This window comes from Syngnathoides biaculeatus, chromosome 22 (genome assembly GCF_019802595.1).
Source record: "Syngnathoides biaculeatus isolate LvHL_M chromosome 22, ASM1980259v1, whole genome shotgun sequence".
NCBI lineage: Eukaryota > Metazoa > Chordata > Actinopteri > Syngnathiformes > Syngnathidae > Syngnathoides > Syngnathoides biaculeatus.
Genome location: NC_084661.1, coordinates 2044537 through 2057670, shown reverse-complemented (window position 1 = coordinate 2057670; position 13134 = coordinate 2044537). Strand labels below are relative to the sequence as shown.

The window sequence follows — 13134 nt, the reverse complement described above, 5'->3', positions numbered from 1 at the left end:
GAGATAGGAATGGCCACATTCCATCCATTCTTCTATTTTCTATAGTGCTTGTCCCCAGGGTCACTGGTGAGATGGAGCCTATCCAAGTTGACTTTGAGTGAGATGCATTGACCGCTCATCAGTTAATCATATAGAGAACCATTCAAACTCACACTGATACCTTGTGTGTCTGAAATGAGCCTGCCATGTATGTTGTGTAGAATGCACGCATGCTCGTATTTCTTAAACTGGGATTGAAGGAACCCCGGGGGTCTGGAGCCTGTAGCTTTGGGTCTTCTAAATAATTTTAAATAAATTCCAAACCCAATTCCAATGAAGTTGGGACCTTGTGTTAAACATAAATAAAAATAGGATACAAAGACTGGCAAATCATGTTCAACCTATGTTTAATTGAATACACTGACAAGACAAGATATTTAATATTTAAACATAAACTTAATTGTTTTTAGCAAATAACTAAAATTAACGTGGGATTTTATGGCTGGAACACATTTAAAAAAAGCTGTGACAGGATCATGTTTACCACTCTGTTACATCACCTTTTCTTTTGACACCATTCACTAAACATTTGGGAACTGAGGACACTAATTGTTGAAGCTTTGTAGGTGGAATTCTTTCCCATTCTCGGTTGGTGTACGGCTTCAGCTCTTCAACAGTTCAGGATCATCATTTTGTATTTTATGCTTCAAAATACACCACACATTTACAGTGGGAGATAGATGTGGACTGCAGGCAGTACCAATTTAGAATGTCCAATAAATGTTGCATGTTTTTGGGATGTGGTAGGAAACCTGAGTCTTCTGGAGAAAACCCATATAGGCACGGGGTGTACATGCAAAATACACACAGGCAGGGCCAGGATATTACCCGGGTCCTCATAATTGTGAGGCCAACTCTTTCCAGCTGAGCCACTGTTCCAGCTTCTTCCCATCTACTCCATGGTAAAATAATTTAAACTCTGCTCCTAAACTTATTGTTAAACACTTTTCCCCCTGTTTCATTTCAGTTTTACACTGTGAAACACACACTCTTGAAACACACTACTTAATTTTTGAACTTATTTTTCTACTTATTTTTTCTGCTTTTTTTGGATGGATGATAGATGATTACTTGGGTTCTTCCCAATACCTGGTGACATTTTCAGGCCAATAGCACCTTTAGGAAGTATATTTAGTGAGAAAAACGGTGACATATTAAATACTTATTTCAGCCGCTACAGGACTCAAAACCTATTGCGGCTCCTTCTGGCCTACTTTGTGTTCTTCCATGAACGTATTCAAGGGAAATATTGACTCAAGCCACATCCATTTTGGTAAAGTCTATCACCATCTGTCTCTGTTGGTTTCTGTCCAAGATAGCAAACCTGTCAATAACTTCTGTGTCACCCCAGTTCCCTCACCAACATACAGAATGCATTCAAATCTGCACCAATAGCTACGCTTTCTCTGCCTGGGATGCTTTGAACCTGAACCCATCCATTCAACCATCCATCCATCCATTTTCTTCACCGTTTATCCACACAAGGGTAACGGGAATGCTGGAGCCTATCCCAGCTGTCAACAGGCAGGCGGCGGGGTACACCCTGAACTGGGTGCCAGCCAATCACAGAGCACAGAGACAAACAGCCGCACTCACAATCACATGAGGGGTAATTTAGAGTCCCCAATTAATTTTGCATGTTTTTGGGATGTGGGAGGAAATTGGAGTGCCCGGAGAAAACCCACCCATGCACGGGGAGAACATGCAAACTCCACACAGGTGGGGCCAGGCTTGAGCCCTGGACCTCAGAACAGTGAGGCTCATGCTTCACAGCTGCCCCACTGTGCCGCCGCCATCAAAATTTTCAAAAAGAAAAATTTTTTTGTAAAGAAATGTAAAAATACATTAAGCAAAATAAAATGAAGCTTAAGGCCATGCTACCCTGAGCACGTCAGATCTCGGAAGCTAAGCGGGTTTGGCTCTGTTTAGTACTTGGATGGGAAACCGCTTGGGAATACCAGGTGCTGTAAGATCCTCTCCCTGGCTAAATGCGTCAGGAAGGGCATCCAGCGTAAAACTGTGCCAAACAAATATGCGTTCATCTAAGATGACAAGCTGAAAGGAAAAGAAGATGAAAAAACAATGTAAAAGTTCATTTTTGATGTGTTATCAGGGAGGGACACATAAAAAGGTTGGGAAATGGTGATTGCAATACTGCACGTAGACCCTTCCTGTCAAATTTAGCTTGACAGAAACACCAATTGGTGAAGAAAGAAGAAATACAAAGCAATGATAATGATGGTACTGAACAGTTTATATATGTTCACATATGTTCTGAGATTAAAAACAGAATGATTAAATTGTTGGAGAAGTTACGATTGTAACCAGTTGATTAGACGACAGATGTGCTATACCAGTTTTAGCGGTGTTCATAATCTGACCTCATTTTTCCAGGACATGTCGTTGAAGGTGAAAGGCATCTTCATCAGGGCAGTGGTCCCCAACACACCGGCAGCCCGCTGTGAGAAGCTGCAACCGGGAGACAGGATCCTTGCCGTTAATGGAGTCAGTCTGCTTGGCCCCCAATGCCCAAGGTAAAAAGACCCCATCTACAAAAAAATCAAACACAAAAACACACTATTTCAAATTATTTTAAATAACTTGTTTTCTTTTCCCGGTCTCTCATCAGCGGAAAGGAGTTGATGCAGTCATCAGGTGATAGACTGAGGTTATTAGTGGCCAGGTCTGAGTGGATGGCCAAGGCTGTACAGACTAAATGCTGACACTACAAAAAGCATGCAAATAATTGGTTGCCTTTGTTGCCCCATACAGACATACTGGATAATATTTTGGACATGAAAAGATTGTGCCTCTGTTGACTTTGATTGGAAAGGGAAGAGTGAATGTGTGTGTGTTTGTGTGTGGTGGGGGGAGGTGGGGATTATTCATGCTCATATTCGGCCAAATAATTAGCGTGCATTTGTGCGTGAGCGTGTGTGTGTGTGTGTGTGGTGTGTGTGTGTGTGTGTGTGTGTGTATCCCATACACGTCAAACAACACAATGGCGACCTGCTATTATTATTTTATTTGGAAGACAAAATGCAGAATGATAAATATATGTTCTCATTGAATTTAAATGTAGGATCACTAATTCAAGGGCCAGTACATATTTTGCTCTGCGTTTATTACAATGTCCCTGTGAATAAAATTTTTCTTTTTTAAATGAATCCTAAATGTTTGAGTTATATTTTGGGCATATTGCTGCGTCAAAACTTCCAGTCCTGGTGATGTATACCACCTACTGACATAAGAGCAGAATGCAACACATATCAAACAGCCAAACGGCGAGAACACACCGGAAGTTAAAAAAAAAAAAAACAGAGCTGCTGAGATTTTTGCTTGCTGTTATTTGTGCAATTTTACACTATGACCGAGCCTGATTTGTACACACTATATAAAGGGGTGTTACTGCCCACTCTTGTACACCCTCCGCAGAGTTTAAAGCGGTTCGAGATGTTCACCTTTCGCCCAGATGACATCGTTATTATAACTTACCCCAAGTCAGGTAAGTCGAGCCCGTTTTCTTTTTTTTTCACTCGCTCTCTGATACACGCCGAGAAAGAACAATAATCTGAACTCATAAGTGTCTTTTTAAAAAGAAGTGAATCCGTTTACTTCACGGACTAGAACACCTTAACTTTGCGTTGTTTTGAAAGGCCAGCAGGGGACAAATTCATGTGCACTACAAGTGGTCCTTCGTTTACGACAAATTGTGCTTCAAGGTTACGAACGGTGCTCATTCAACTGCACCTGGGCCAGCGGTGTAATACGTCATTACACCCTTTAAAGTTACACATTCGACGCATGAATACCGCAGTACTGTACGTACAGTAATTGTTCTTTATAAAAAACAAGTTGAATTGCTTTACAGTTTTTTCAGTGATCAGTGATTTTTGCTGTGGTGTATATATTTTTTTTAATCAATAGAGTATATTTATCGATCAAAAACAAAAATTTGTTTTTTTTTTCAAGGTACCGTTGCATTGAGATGTGTCTTATCAACTTCTACAGTTGCATTATATTGATATCGTTGATGTTTGATTGTGACTTTTAATGTTATCCATCCAGCGATATCCGAACCGCTTAGCCTCACAAGGGTTGCGGGTGTATATCCCAGATAACTTCAGGCGAAAGGCAGCCTACACGTCATGATGTAATGAGTACTGTATCGTGTAAGATAGGAAAACAGGCTTCCTTGACAAAAGATGCTGAGATATTGCAAAAAATGATTTGCAATTTATATGCGGCATTCACATAATCTCTTTTATTGTGCTCACCTATCTTCTGAACATACATATTTTTCCATCAATCTATCCATTTTCTTAGACATCCTCACGAGGGTCACAGGAGTGCTGGAGCCTATCCCAGCTGTCAATGGGCAGCAGGCAGGGTACACCCTGAACGGGTTGCCAACCAATCACAGGGCATATAGAGACAAACAGCCCGCACTCACAATCCCACCTATGGGCAATTTAGAGTGTCCAATTAATGTTCCATGTGGTGTGGGAGGAAACCGGAGTGCCCAAAAAAAACCCACATAGGCACGGGGAGAACATGCAAACTCCACACAGGCAGGTCCGGATTGAACCTGGAACCTCAGAACTGTGAGGCCAACGCTTTCCAGCTAAGCCACCGTGCTGCCTACATATTTTTCATGTTATATAATTTTCATGACAACAATGTATCTATGTATTCAATGATTTCATTAAGATTCTTAGCTTTTTTCTTAGCTTTCGCTGTATCATGTGTTATTTTTTTAAAATACTGCAGTCCTCCCCACTACTGTTTACACTTGTGGTAGTGGATCCCGATTATTATTTTTTGTCAAATTATTAAAAGGATACGTGTAAGTCATTCTCACATTTTCACATTACATTTTTCCTTGGCAACTTCACTGTGGAAACCATTGCTTTTTTTCCCCCCAACATAGAAGACAAATGACAAGAACCTAAATGTCCAAAACACGCTACACTTGGGAAACTTCTCCAAAAAGAACATTTTTGGTTTTGGCGGACAGAATAAAAACTTCACAGAAAATAATCTCCCTTTTTAAGGTACAACTTGGATGCAGGAGATTGTTCCCTTGATTGTGAGCGGCGGAGAGCCTGCTTCAGTGGAGAGTCTCCACAACTGGGATCGTGTTCCCTGGCTGGAGGTGGCTCGTACTTGCAGCCTCAATCTTGATTCCAGGCCATCACCACGCATGTTCACTACACATTTCCTTCCCCATATGATGCCGCCATCTTTCTTCCAAGTTAAACCGAAGGTAAATCTGATTTATAATTTAGGGTCAACACTGAGGCATACTTTATAATTCCTCTATGCGGGGTATTTACAGACCATATTTCTTATCTTACTGAAATGAACTTGTTTTAAGAGGCCGACAAGCTCATCTTGCACAATATACTGCTTTGCAATGTCAATTTTATTGTTCACGTTACTATGATGAGCAGGTACCATCTGCGGTAGAGCACCTCAGATGGAGGACCATTCCTTCGGCATGGAGGGGCGCATTTTACCTTTCGCATGCACTCGGCACCCCTGCACACATCCACATTAAGTCTTTAATCTTCTTCTTTTCCTTTCGGCTTGTCCTGGTAGGGGTCACCACAATGCGTCATCTTAGATGAACACATATTTGTTTGGATGCCCTTCCTGACGCAACCCCTCTGCATTTATCAGAGCAGAGAAACTTACTGCACCTGGTATTCCCAGACGGTCTCCCATCCAAGTACTAACCAGGGCCAAACCCGCTTAGCTTCCGAGGTCTGACGAGATTGGGTGTTTTCAGGGTAGTATGGTCGTAAGCCCAAAAGTAAATGAACATTATTATTTTTTTATATTATTCTTTACATTAAGTTCCTAAATTATGGGGGGATTAATGCCTACCCAGACCTTGTTTGGATGTTCCATTGGATGCCCATCATAGTAACCGTGGCCTTTTTATTTTATGGATTATTATGTGACTGAACTGAAAACATGTTTCTCAGAATAGATGAACTCTTCCATATTGCAGTGCATGATCCAAATGCTATGCTATGTCAGTTTGCTCATCACTTGGAATGGAATCTATATAATGTACTATATGGCACTTTGAAGGGAAATGACACATATATGCAAATGATCAACAGTTTTTCTCTTGCCTTTGTTATTGACTCGGTTTTACCTTTAGCTCACTGTTCGTGGATGAAACAAATATTATTAAATTATTACAGCATATACCGTAGTTTGGCATGAAATGGCCACACTGTAGGGTGGCTGTTGTAAGGAGGGAAATAGTAACCCATTGTGGGGGCGATGCCGTTGCATGCCATAGCAGTTTATGTATCCTGTATAATAACTTTATAATCTTGTATTTGCAGCAATAGCTGCATGCTAGTACAGTGCATTTGTTAAAAATGTCTTCATTTCATATTGTTGTCTTCATTTCATATTGTTATCTTACTTCAGGTCATCTATGTCATAAGGAACCCCAAAGATGTGTTTGTATCATCCTTTCATTATTGTGCGATGGCCTCCTTCTTGGCTGACCCTGGACCACAGAATGAGTTTCTCCAAAAGTTCCTTAAAGGAGAAGGTTATTCATCGGCAAAGTTAAAAATCATAACATCATGTAGAGTTTCATTATTAAATAAATGCTGCTGTCTTTCCTTTCCAGTCATGTTTGGTTCATGGTTTAATCATGTAAAGGCCTGGCTAAATTATAAAGAGCGAATATTTTACATCTGCTACGAAGAAATGATAAAGGTGATCCTACAATGCAAAGCCACCTTTTTGTGACAATCACTGTGAATTTAAGATGACTGGACTTTTATTATACTGAAGGATCTTGAAGGATCTGTGTCCAGAATCGCTCTGTTCCTGGAGAAAACCTTGGACAATGATGTGATCGGCGCAATAGCAGAGCGATGCATGTTCAAGAACATGAAAAAGAACAACATGTCAAACTACTCCGCAGTTCCCAACGATATCATGGACACCTCAAAGTCAGAATTTCTCAGGAAAGGTGTGTTTTTCATGTTATAGTGTTTCTGTATAATAATAGCTTTACTGCTCTTGTATTGCGTTCGCGTATGTTAGATGTAGACTAATTCGGGTTACATTGCAGCCTAAGGAACGGAATGACCCTTCGTATAATTTTTTATACTTACTACATATGAGCACCTCCCTAAAATTGCACATTTTGTGAATTCCTTATTACATGTAACAGATTAAAAAGTATTTACAGCTACACTTTTAAAATGCTTTTTATTGAAATGGAATGGAATCATTTTGGGTTTTTTTATGTTATGTTTCAGGAATTGTTGGAGATTGGAAAAACCTATTGACAGTTGCAGAAGTGGAGAACTTCGATACTGTTTACGCAGAGAACATGAAAGATGTCGATTATAAATTTGCATGGGATTAAAAAAACCTTTTTCACCTTTTTTAACCTTGTGTGTGGAGGTGGTGGGGTGGGGGTGTTGGTAATGATTGATGACTCAGAAGGATTACTCAAGTACCTCTTGGAATCTGTGACCAAGAGGCTTCTAAATGCCAGGAAACAATTTGATATCTTAAAATGATTTCTGGTGAATATTTTTGACAAATAATTGCATCCTGTTTCTACATAATGAGCGATACTAGCACATTTTGAAGTCGAGTAAGCAGAGGCTTACCGTTGCCTACTGCTGAAGAAATCAAAATTTTATTTTATGATTTTTAAATTTTTATTCTACCAAATGTTAGGTAAAAAATTAACTTCCTCTCATTCAAAACTTCTTATCCTGCAATTCACGATTTTTTTTTAAATCCCTGTCAAAAAAAAGTTGCTAGTGTCATGGTTTACTCACAGTTTGTGATGGGAAGATTACTTTGGAAATGTAGTAGCAAGTTATGTTTTTATAGTCAGAAAAGTATGACGTGTTTGAGACTGGCCAAAGGATAGATGACCAATGAGTACCAGTCACAAGTACCAGCTTTAAGAAGAGGAAGTGATGTGAAAAAACCCTCACCTTTTGGATCTATTTTTCAAATGTAACTAAAATTATCACTTACATTTCGAAAAGCAACTAATCTATTTACTGTACATATATCCTCCCAATAATGTAATGGATTACAATTGCATACATTTTATTGTAGATTTTTTTTCTGAATTTTTAACGCCTCTCTATGCATGCTTCCATCTCAGCAGTTTGAATATAAGAAGAAATAAAATAGATTTCTCCCTCAATGCATCTTGACCCCATGTGGAAACGTTCTGTTGGAAATTAAGGAGATGAAAATTGTTCAGCGTCGATCGGGTACAGAAACAAAAGTGTGATCAAATGCGGTTTTCCTTGTCAATTAGGAAATGAGTTCCCCAAAGTACGTACCCCTAAAGTAATACACAGGCATTTCTCCAATACCCATCCTAATAAAGTATGGTAGGGGATGGATGATGTTGTTAAAGTGCGCAAACATACGCTTTTCATATTCTCTACTTTTTTGGGTGAACTTGAATGCACCACTGGGTTCGCGAGGGTCCATTATTATCCAACCCGACCATTAGCAAATAATATAAACAGTAACGAGTTTGGCGCTAACAAAGTCGCCATTTTGACAATGGTAAGGATCCAACATATTATCCATATTACAGTACAGCAGTCATTGTATTTACTGACGAAAGATGTGATTGTAACGCTGTAATGCGCGCGAACGAAGGGTTAGCCAGGCTAGCTTTTGAGCTAGCAAAACCATCCGGGTTGGTTCGCGTCTCAACTCCGTCACAGAACTTGGCCGGCTGGCGCTCACGAACAACGTAGTCTTCTTTTGCGATTACAGTGCTGTTCAATTCAAAGTTTTGTGTGTATGTGTTGAATTGGACTGCTCCCATGTCAATACTTATATTACTTGAAATGACGCGTCCAGAAAGTTCGTTGTAATCCAAATTCCACTCATATTTTGTTTAATTGAACCTATATTAAGAAGGAAGATCAACAACCCATTCTCTAGCACCAAAAGGCATCAGCAAACAAAACTGTTGCATATTTACATCCACAGAGATTTGCAACTACAGTACGAAAAACAAGTGTATCCATTTTTCATACTGTGTTTGTAAAAGATGTTGTGCAATAGATCTAAAAAACTCTGTGGATTTAAAACTGTTCAAAGAAATTAAATCTTTTTTGCGGCCACATTAAATTTTTTAAACTAAATAATTTCACTGGTTGGTGGGTATCCAAATAACTGATTTTGAAATAAGGTGATACAGTGTATAATAAGTCCAATGTGCTTTTTATTTTTATTTTGAAATACTATGCACACAAAGTTGTTTTAGAAAAGTAATAGAATACTTAAGTTATTATTCAACTCTAATTTTTTTTAATAAAAAATGTTCTTAAGGAGGGCATCCTCCCTCATTCTCTCCTCGTTCTTCGTCCATGCATTTTCCAAACTGCTTATCCTCACAGGAGTCATGGGAGTGCTGGATCTTATGCTGGCTATCTTCGGGCCGTAGGTGGGGTACTCACTGAACTGGTTGCCAGCCAATCACAACCATTTGCACTCCGAATCACACTTCTGGTCAATTTTTTCTTCATTTAATTCATGTTTTTGGGATGTGGGAGGAAACTGGAGTGCCTAGAGAAAACCTACGCAGGCACGGGGAGAACATGCAAACTCAGAACAGTGAGGCAGACACTCTAATCAGTTGCTACACTATGACACCTCCTCGTAGTTGTACTACTAATAATAAGTTATTCTTATTTTTCTTTCGGCTTGGGGTCGCCACAGTGTGTCATCTTTTTCCATCGAAGCCTGTCTCGTGCATCCTCCTTTCTAACACCCACTTTCCTCATGTCCTCCCTCACAATATCCATCAACCTTTTCTTTGATCTTCCTCTTGCTCTTTTGCCTGCCAGCTCCATCCTCAGCACCCTTCTGCCAATATACTCACTCTCTCGCCTCAGAACGTGTCCAAACCATCTAAGTCTGCTCTGACTAACCTTATCTCCAAAACATCCAACTTTGGCTGTCCTTCTAATAAGCTCATTTCTAATCCTATGGAGGCTGTTCACACCAAGCAAGAACCTCAGCATCTTCATTTCTGCTACCCCCAGTTCTGCTTCCTGTTGTTTCTTCAGAGCCACCGTCTCTAATCCGTACATCATGGCGGGCCTCAGCACTGTTTTATAAACTTTGCCCTACATCCTGGTGAATACTCTTCTGTCACAGAGAACACCAGACACCTTCCGCCAACAGTTCCATACTGCTTGGACCCGTTTCTTCATTCCTTACCACACTCTCCATTGCTCTGTATTGTTGACCCCAAGTATTTGAAGTCGTCCAACCTCGCTATCTCTTCTCCCTCAAGCTTCACTCTTCCTCCTCCGCCCCTCTCATTCACGAAGATATATTCTGTTTTACTTCGGCTAATCTTCATTCCTCTCCTTTACGGTGCGTACCTCCATCTTTCTAATTGTTCCCCCTCCTGCTCCCTGGTTACACTGCAGATCACAATATCATCTGCGAACATCATGGTCCAAGGTTATTCCAGTCTAACCTCGTCTGTCAGCCTATCCATTACCACTGCAAACAGGAAGGGGCTCAGAGCTGATCCCTGATGCAGTCCCACCTCCACCTTAAATTCTTCTGACACACCTACAACACATCTCACCGCTGTTCTTCTGCCCTCATGCATGTCTTGTACTATTCTAACATATTTCTCTGCCACACCAGATCTGCACATGCAGTACCACAGTTCCTCTCTTGATACTCTGTCATAGGCTTTCTCTAGGTCTACAAAGACACAATGTAGCTCCTTCTGTCCTTCTCTGTACTTTTCCACGAGCATCCTCAAGGCAAATAATCCATCTGTGGTACTCTTTCTGGCCATGAAACCATACTGTTGCTCGCAGATACTTACTTCTGTCCTGAGTCTAGCCTTGACTACTCTTTCCCATAACTTCATTGTGTGGCTCATCAACTTTATTCCTCTATAGTTTCCACAGTTTTGAACTTTGCCTTTGGGGACTCGCACACTTTTCCTCCATTCTTCTGGCAGCTTCTCTTCCACAATTATTCTATTGAATAAATTGATCAAAAACTCCACAGCCACCTCACCAAATTTCTTCCATACCTCCACTGGTATGTCATCAGGTCCAACTGTCTTTCCATTTTTCATTCTCTTCAGTGCCTTTCTAACTTTCCCCATACTAATCATTGCCACTTCCCGGTCATTCACACTTTCCTCTTTTACTCTACCTTCTCTCCCATTTTCTTCATTCATTGACTTCTCAAACTACTCTTTCCATCTACTTGGCACACTACTGGCACCACTCAACATATTTCCATCTCTATCCTTGATTACCCTTACATGCTGCACATCCTTCTCATCACTATCCCTCTGTCTGGCCAACCTGTCGAGATCCTTTTCTCCTTCTTTCGTATCCAACCTGGTGTACATGTCGTCATATGCCTCTTGTTTAGCTTTTGCCCCCTCTACCTTTGCCCTACAACTTATCTCAATGTATTCCTTACGCCTCTCCTCAGTCCTGTCCGTGTCCCTCTTCTTCTCGGCTAATCTTTTTCCTTGTATGACTTCCTGTATTTTGAGGTTCCACCACCAAGTCTCCTTCTCCCCTTTCCTATCAGAAGACACCCAAAGTACTCTCCTGCCTGCCTCTCTGAATACCTTCGCAGTATTATTCCAGTCTTCTGGGAGCTCTTCTTGACCATCTCAAGCCTGTCTCACCTCTTTCCGAAAGACCACACAACATTTTTCCTTTCTCAACTTCCACCACCTGATTCTCTGCTCTACCTTTGTCTTCTTAATCTTCCTACCCGCTACCAGTCATCCAACACCACACCATACTATGCTATCGAGCCACACTCTCCCTCACCACTACCTTACAGTCGGTAACCTTCAGATTACATCGTCTGCACAAAATATTATCCACCTGCATATGCTTCTACCTCCGCTCTTGTAGGTCACTCTATGTACCTGTCACTTCTGGAAATAAGTATTCACCACTGCCAATTCCATCCTTTTTGCAAAGTCCACCACCATCTGCCCCTCAAAGTTTCTTTGCCGAATGCCATACTTACCCAGCACGTCTTCGTCGCCCCTGTTTCCTTCGCCAACATGTCCATTGAAATCTGCACCAATCACAACTCTCTCTCTGTCTGGGATGCTCAGGACTACTTCGTCTAGTTCCTTCCAGAATTTCTCTTTCAACTTGAGGTCACATCCTACCGGTGGGACTTAGCCGCTAATCACATTATACATAACACCCTCAATTTCAAGTTTCATCATCATCACTCGATCTGATACTCTTTTCACCTCCAAGACATTCTTAGCCAGTTCTTCTTTTAGAATAACCTCTAATCCATTTCTCTTCACATCTACTTCATGATAAAATATTTAAACCCTGCACCTCAACTTCTAGCCTTACTCCCTTTCCACTTCCTCTCTTGGATGCACAATATATCAACCTTTCTCCTAATCATTATGTCAACTAATTCCTGAGCTTTTCCTGTCCAAGTCCCAACATTCAAAGTCCCTACACACAGCTGTAGGGTTTGTACAATCCTCTTCTTCTTCTGTCGACTAAGCCGCTTTCCTCCTCTTTTTTGTCTTCAACCTACATTATATGAATTTCTACCTACGCCTTGCATATTAACATTTCTGGGGCGGGCGTAGGAAGCCCGGGCCACGACCTAACCATTATGGAATTCGTGTGATGAACGCTCATATATGTTTGGCACAGTTTTACACCGGATGCCCTTCCTGACGCAACCCTCTGCATTTATCCGGGCTTGGGACCGGCCGACAGGTAGCACAATATTCTGCTGCCCAACGGGCTGCAGATAGTCAAAAAGAAGAACCAATCAAATAAACAAAGTCAGCACACAAGATACACAGTACCTAGTCGATGTTAAAGTTAAGGTCAAAAGAAACCAATCACATAAACACAGTCAGTATGTAAGATGCACAAATCACATACTAACTGTGTGAAACTATAAAGGATATGGCTATTTAAAGGATATGGGGATGGAAGAGATTCAGACCACAATGGCTCTCACTCTAGTAGTTGAAGGTTGAGTCCACTTCGATGTTTCTTCAACATCAACGAA

The 13134-nt window shown here is 40.8% G+C and overlaps 3 protein-coding genes, 1 long non-coding RNA gene and 1 pseudogene across 12 annotated transcripts in view; 3 read left to right on the top strand and 2 right to left on the bottom strand.

Annotated features, from left to right (window-relative positions):
- Window positions 1–2984, top strand: part of radil2b (Ras association and DIL domains 2b) — a 41879-nt gene extending 38895 nt beyond the window's left edge. The window contains exons 17-18 of the mRNA XM_061809767.1: window positions 2434–2573; window positions 2669–2984. Of these exons, the coding sequence (XP_061665751.1) occupies window positions 2434–2573; window positions 2669–2762 (234 nt within the window). The 3' untranslated portion in view covers window positions 2763–2984. The remainder of the gene's footprint in view (window positions 1–2433; window positions 2574–2668) is intronic.
- Window positions 1–13134, bottom strand: part of LOC133495296 (uncharacterized) — a 54287-nt gene that overhangs the window by 4466 nt on the left and 36687 nt on the right. The window contains exon 2 of the long non-coding RNA XR_009793540.1: window positions 2421–2588. This is a non-coding gene — a long non-coding RNA (uncharacterized LOC133495296). The remainder of the gene's footprint in view (window positions 1–2420; window positions 2589–13134) is intronic.
- On the top strand, window positions 3318–8253 carry LOC133495295 (sulfotransferase 2B1-like). Its single transcript, XM_061809768.1, has 6 exons — window positions 3318–3544; window positions 5094–5305; window positions 6490–6616; window positions 6698–6786; window positions 6865–7045; window positions 7338–8253. The coding sequence occupies exons 1-6, from the start codon at window positions 3406–3408 to the stop codon at window positions 7445–7447; spliced, it is 858 nt and encodes a 285-aa protein (XP_061665752.1). The 5' UTR covers window positions 3318–3405; the 3' UTR covers window positions 7448–8253.
- On the bottom strand, window positions 5730–5848 carry LOC133496119 (5S ribosomal RNA; annotated as a pseudogene).
- The window catches only part of wu:fj29h11 (uncharacterized), an 82621-nt gene continuing 77988 nt past the window's right edge, over window positions 8502–13134 (top strand). For 7 of the 9 annotated variants that reach the window (XM_061809763.1, XM_061809762.1, XM_061809760.1 and 4 more), the window contains exon 1: window positions 8502–8625. The gene's annotated coding sequence lies outside the window, so the exon portion shown is untranslated. The remainder of the gene's footprint in view (window positions 8626–13134) is intronic. The other 2 variants (XM_061809765.1, XM_061809766.1) reach the window with 1 other exon arrangement.

What these genes read in the sequence shown, in the direction of transcription:
- LOC133495295 (XM_061809768.1), top strand. Translation starts at nt 3,406, where the DNA reads ATGACCGAGCCTGATTTGTACACACTATATAAAGGGGTGTTACTGCCC. An exon ending in TATAACTTACCCCAAGTCAG is followed by an intron (nt 3,545 to 5,093) that starts GTAAGTCGAGCC and finishes TCCCTTTTTAAG; the next exon opens with GTACAACTTGGATGCAGGAG. An exon ending in AAAGTTCCTTAAAGGAGAAG is followed by an intron (nt 6,617 to 6,697) that starts GTTATTCATCGG and finishes TTTCCTTTCCAG; the next exon opens with TCATGTTTGGTTCATGGTTT.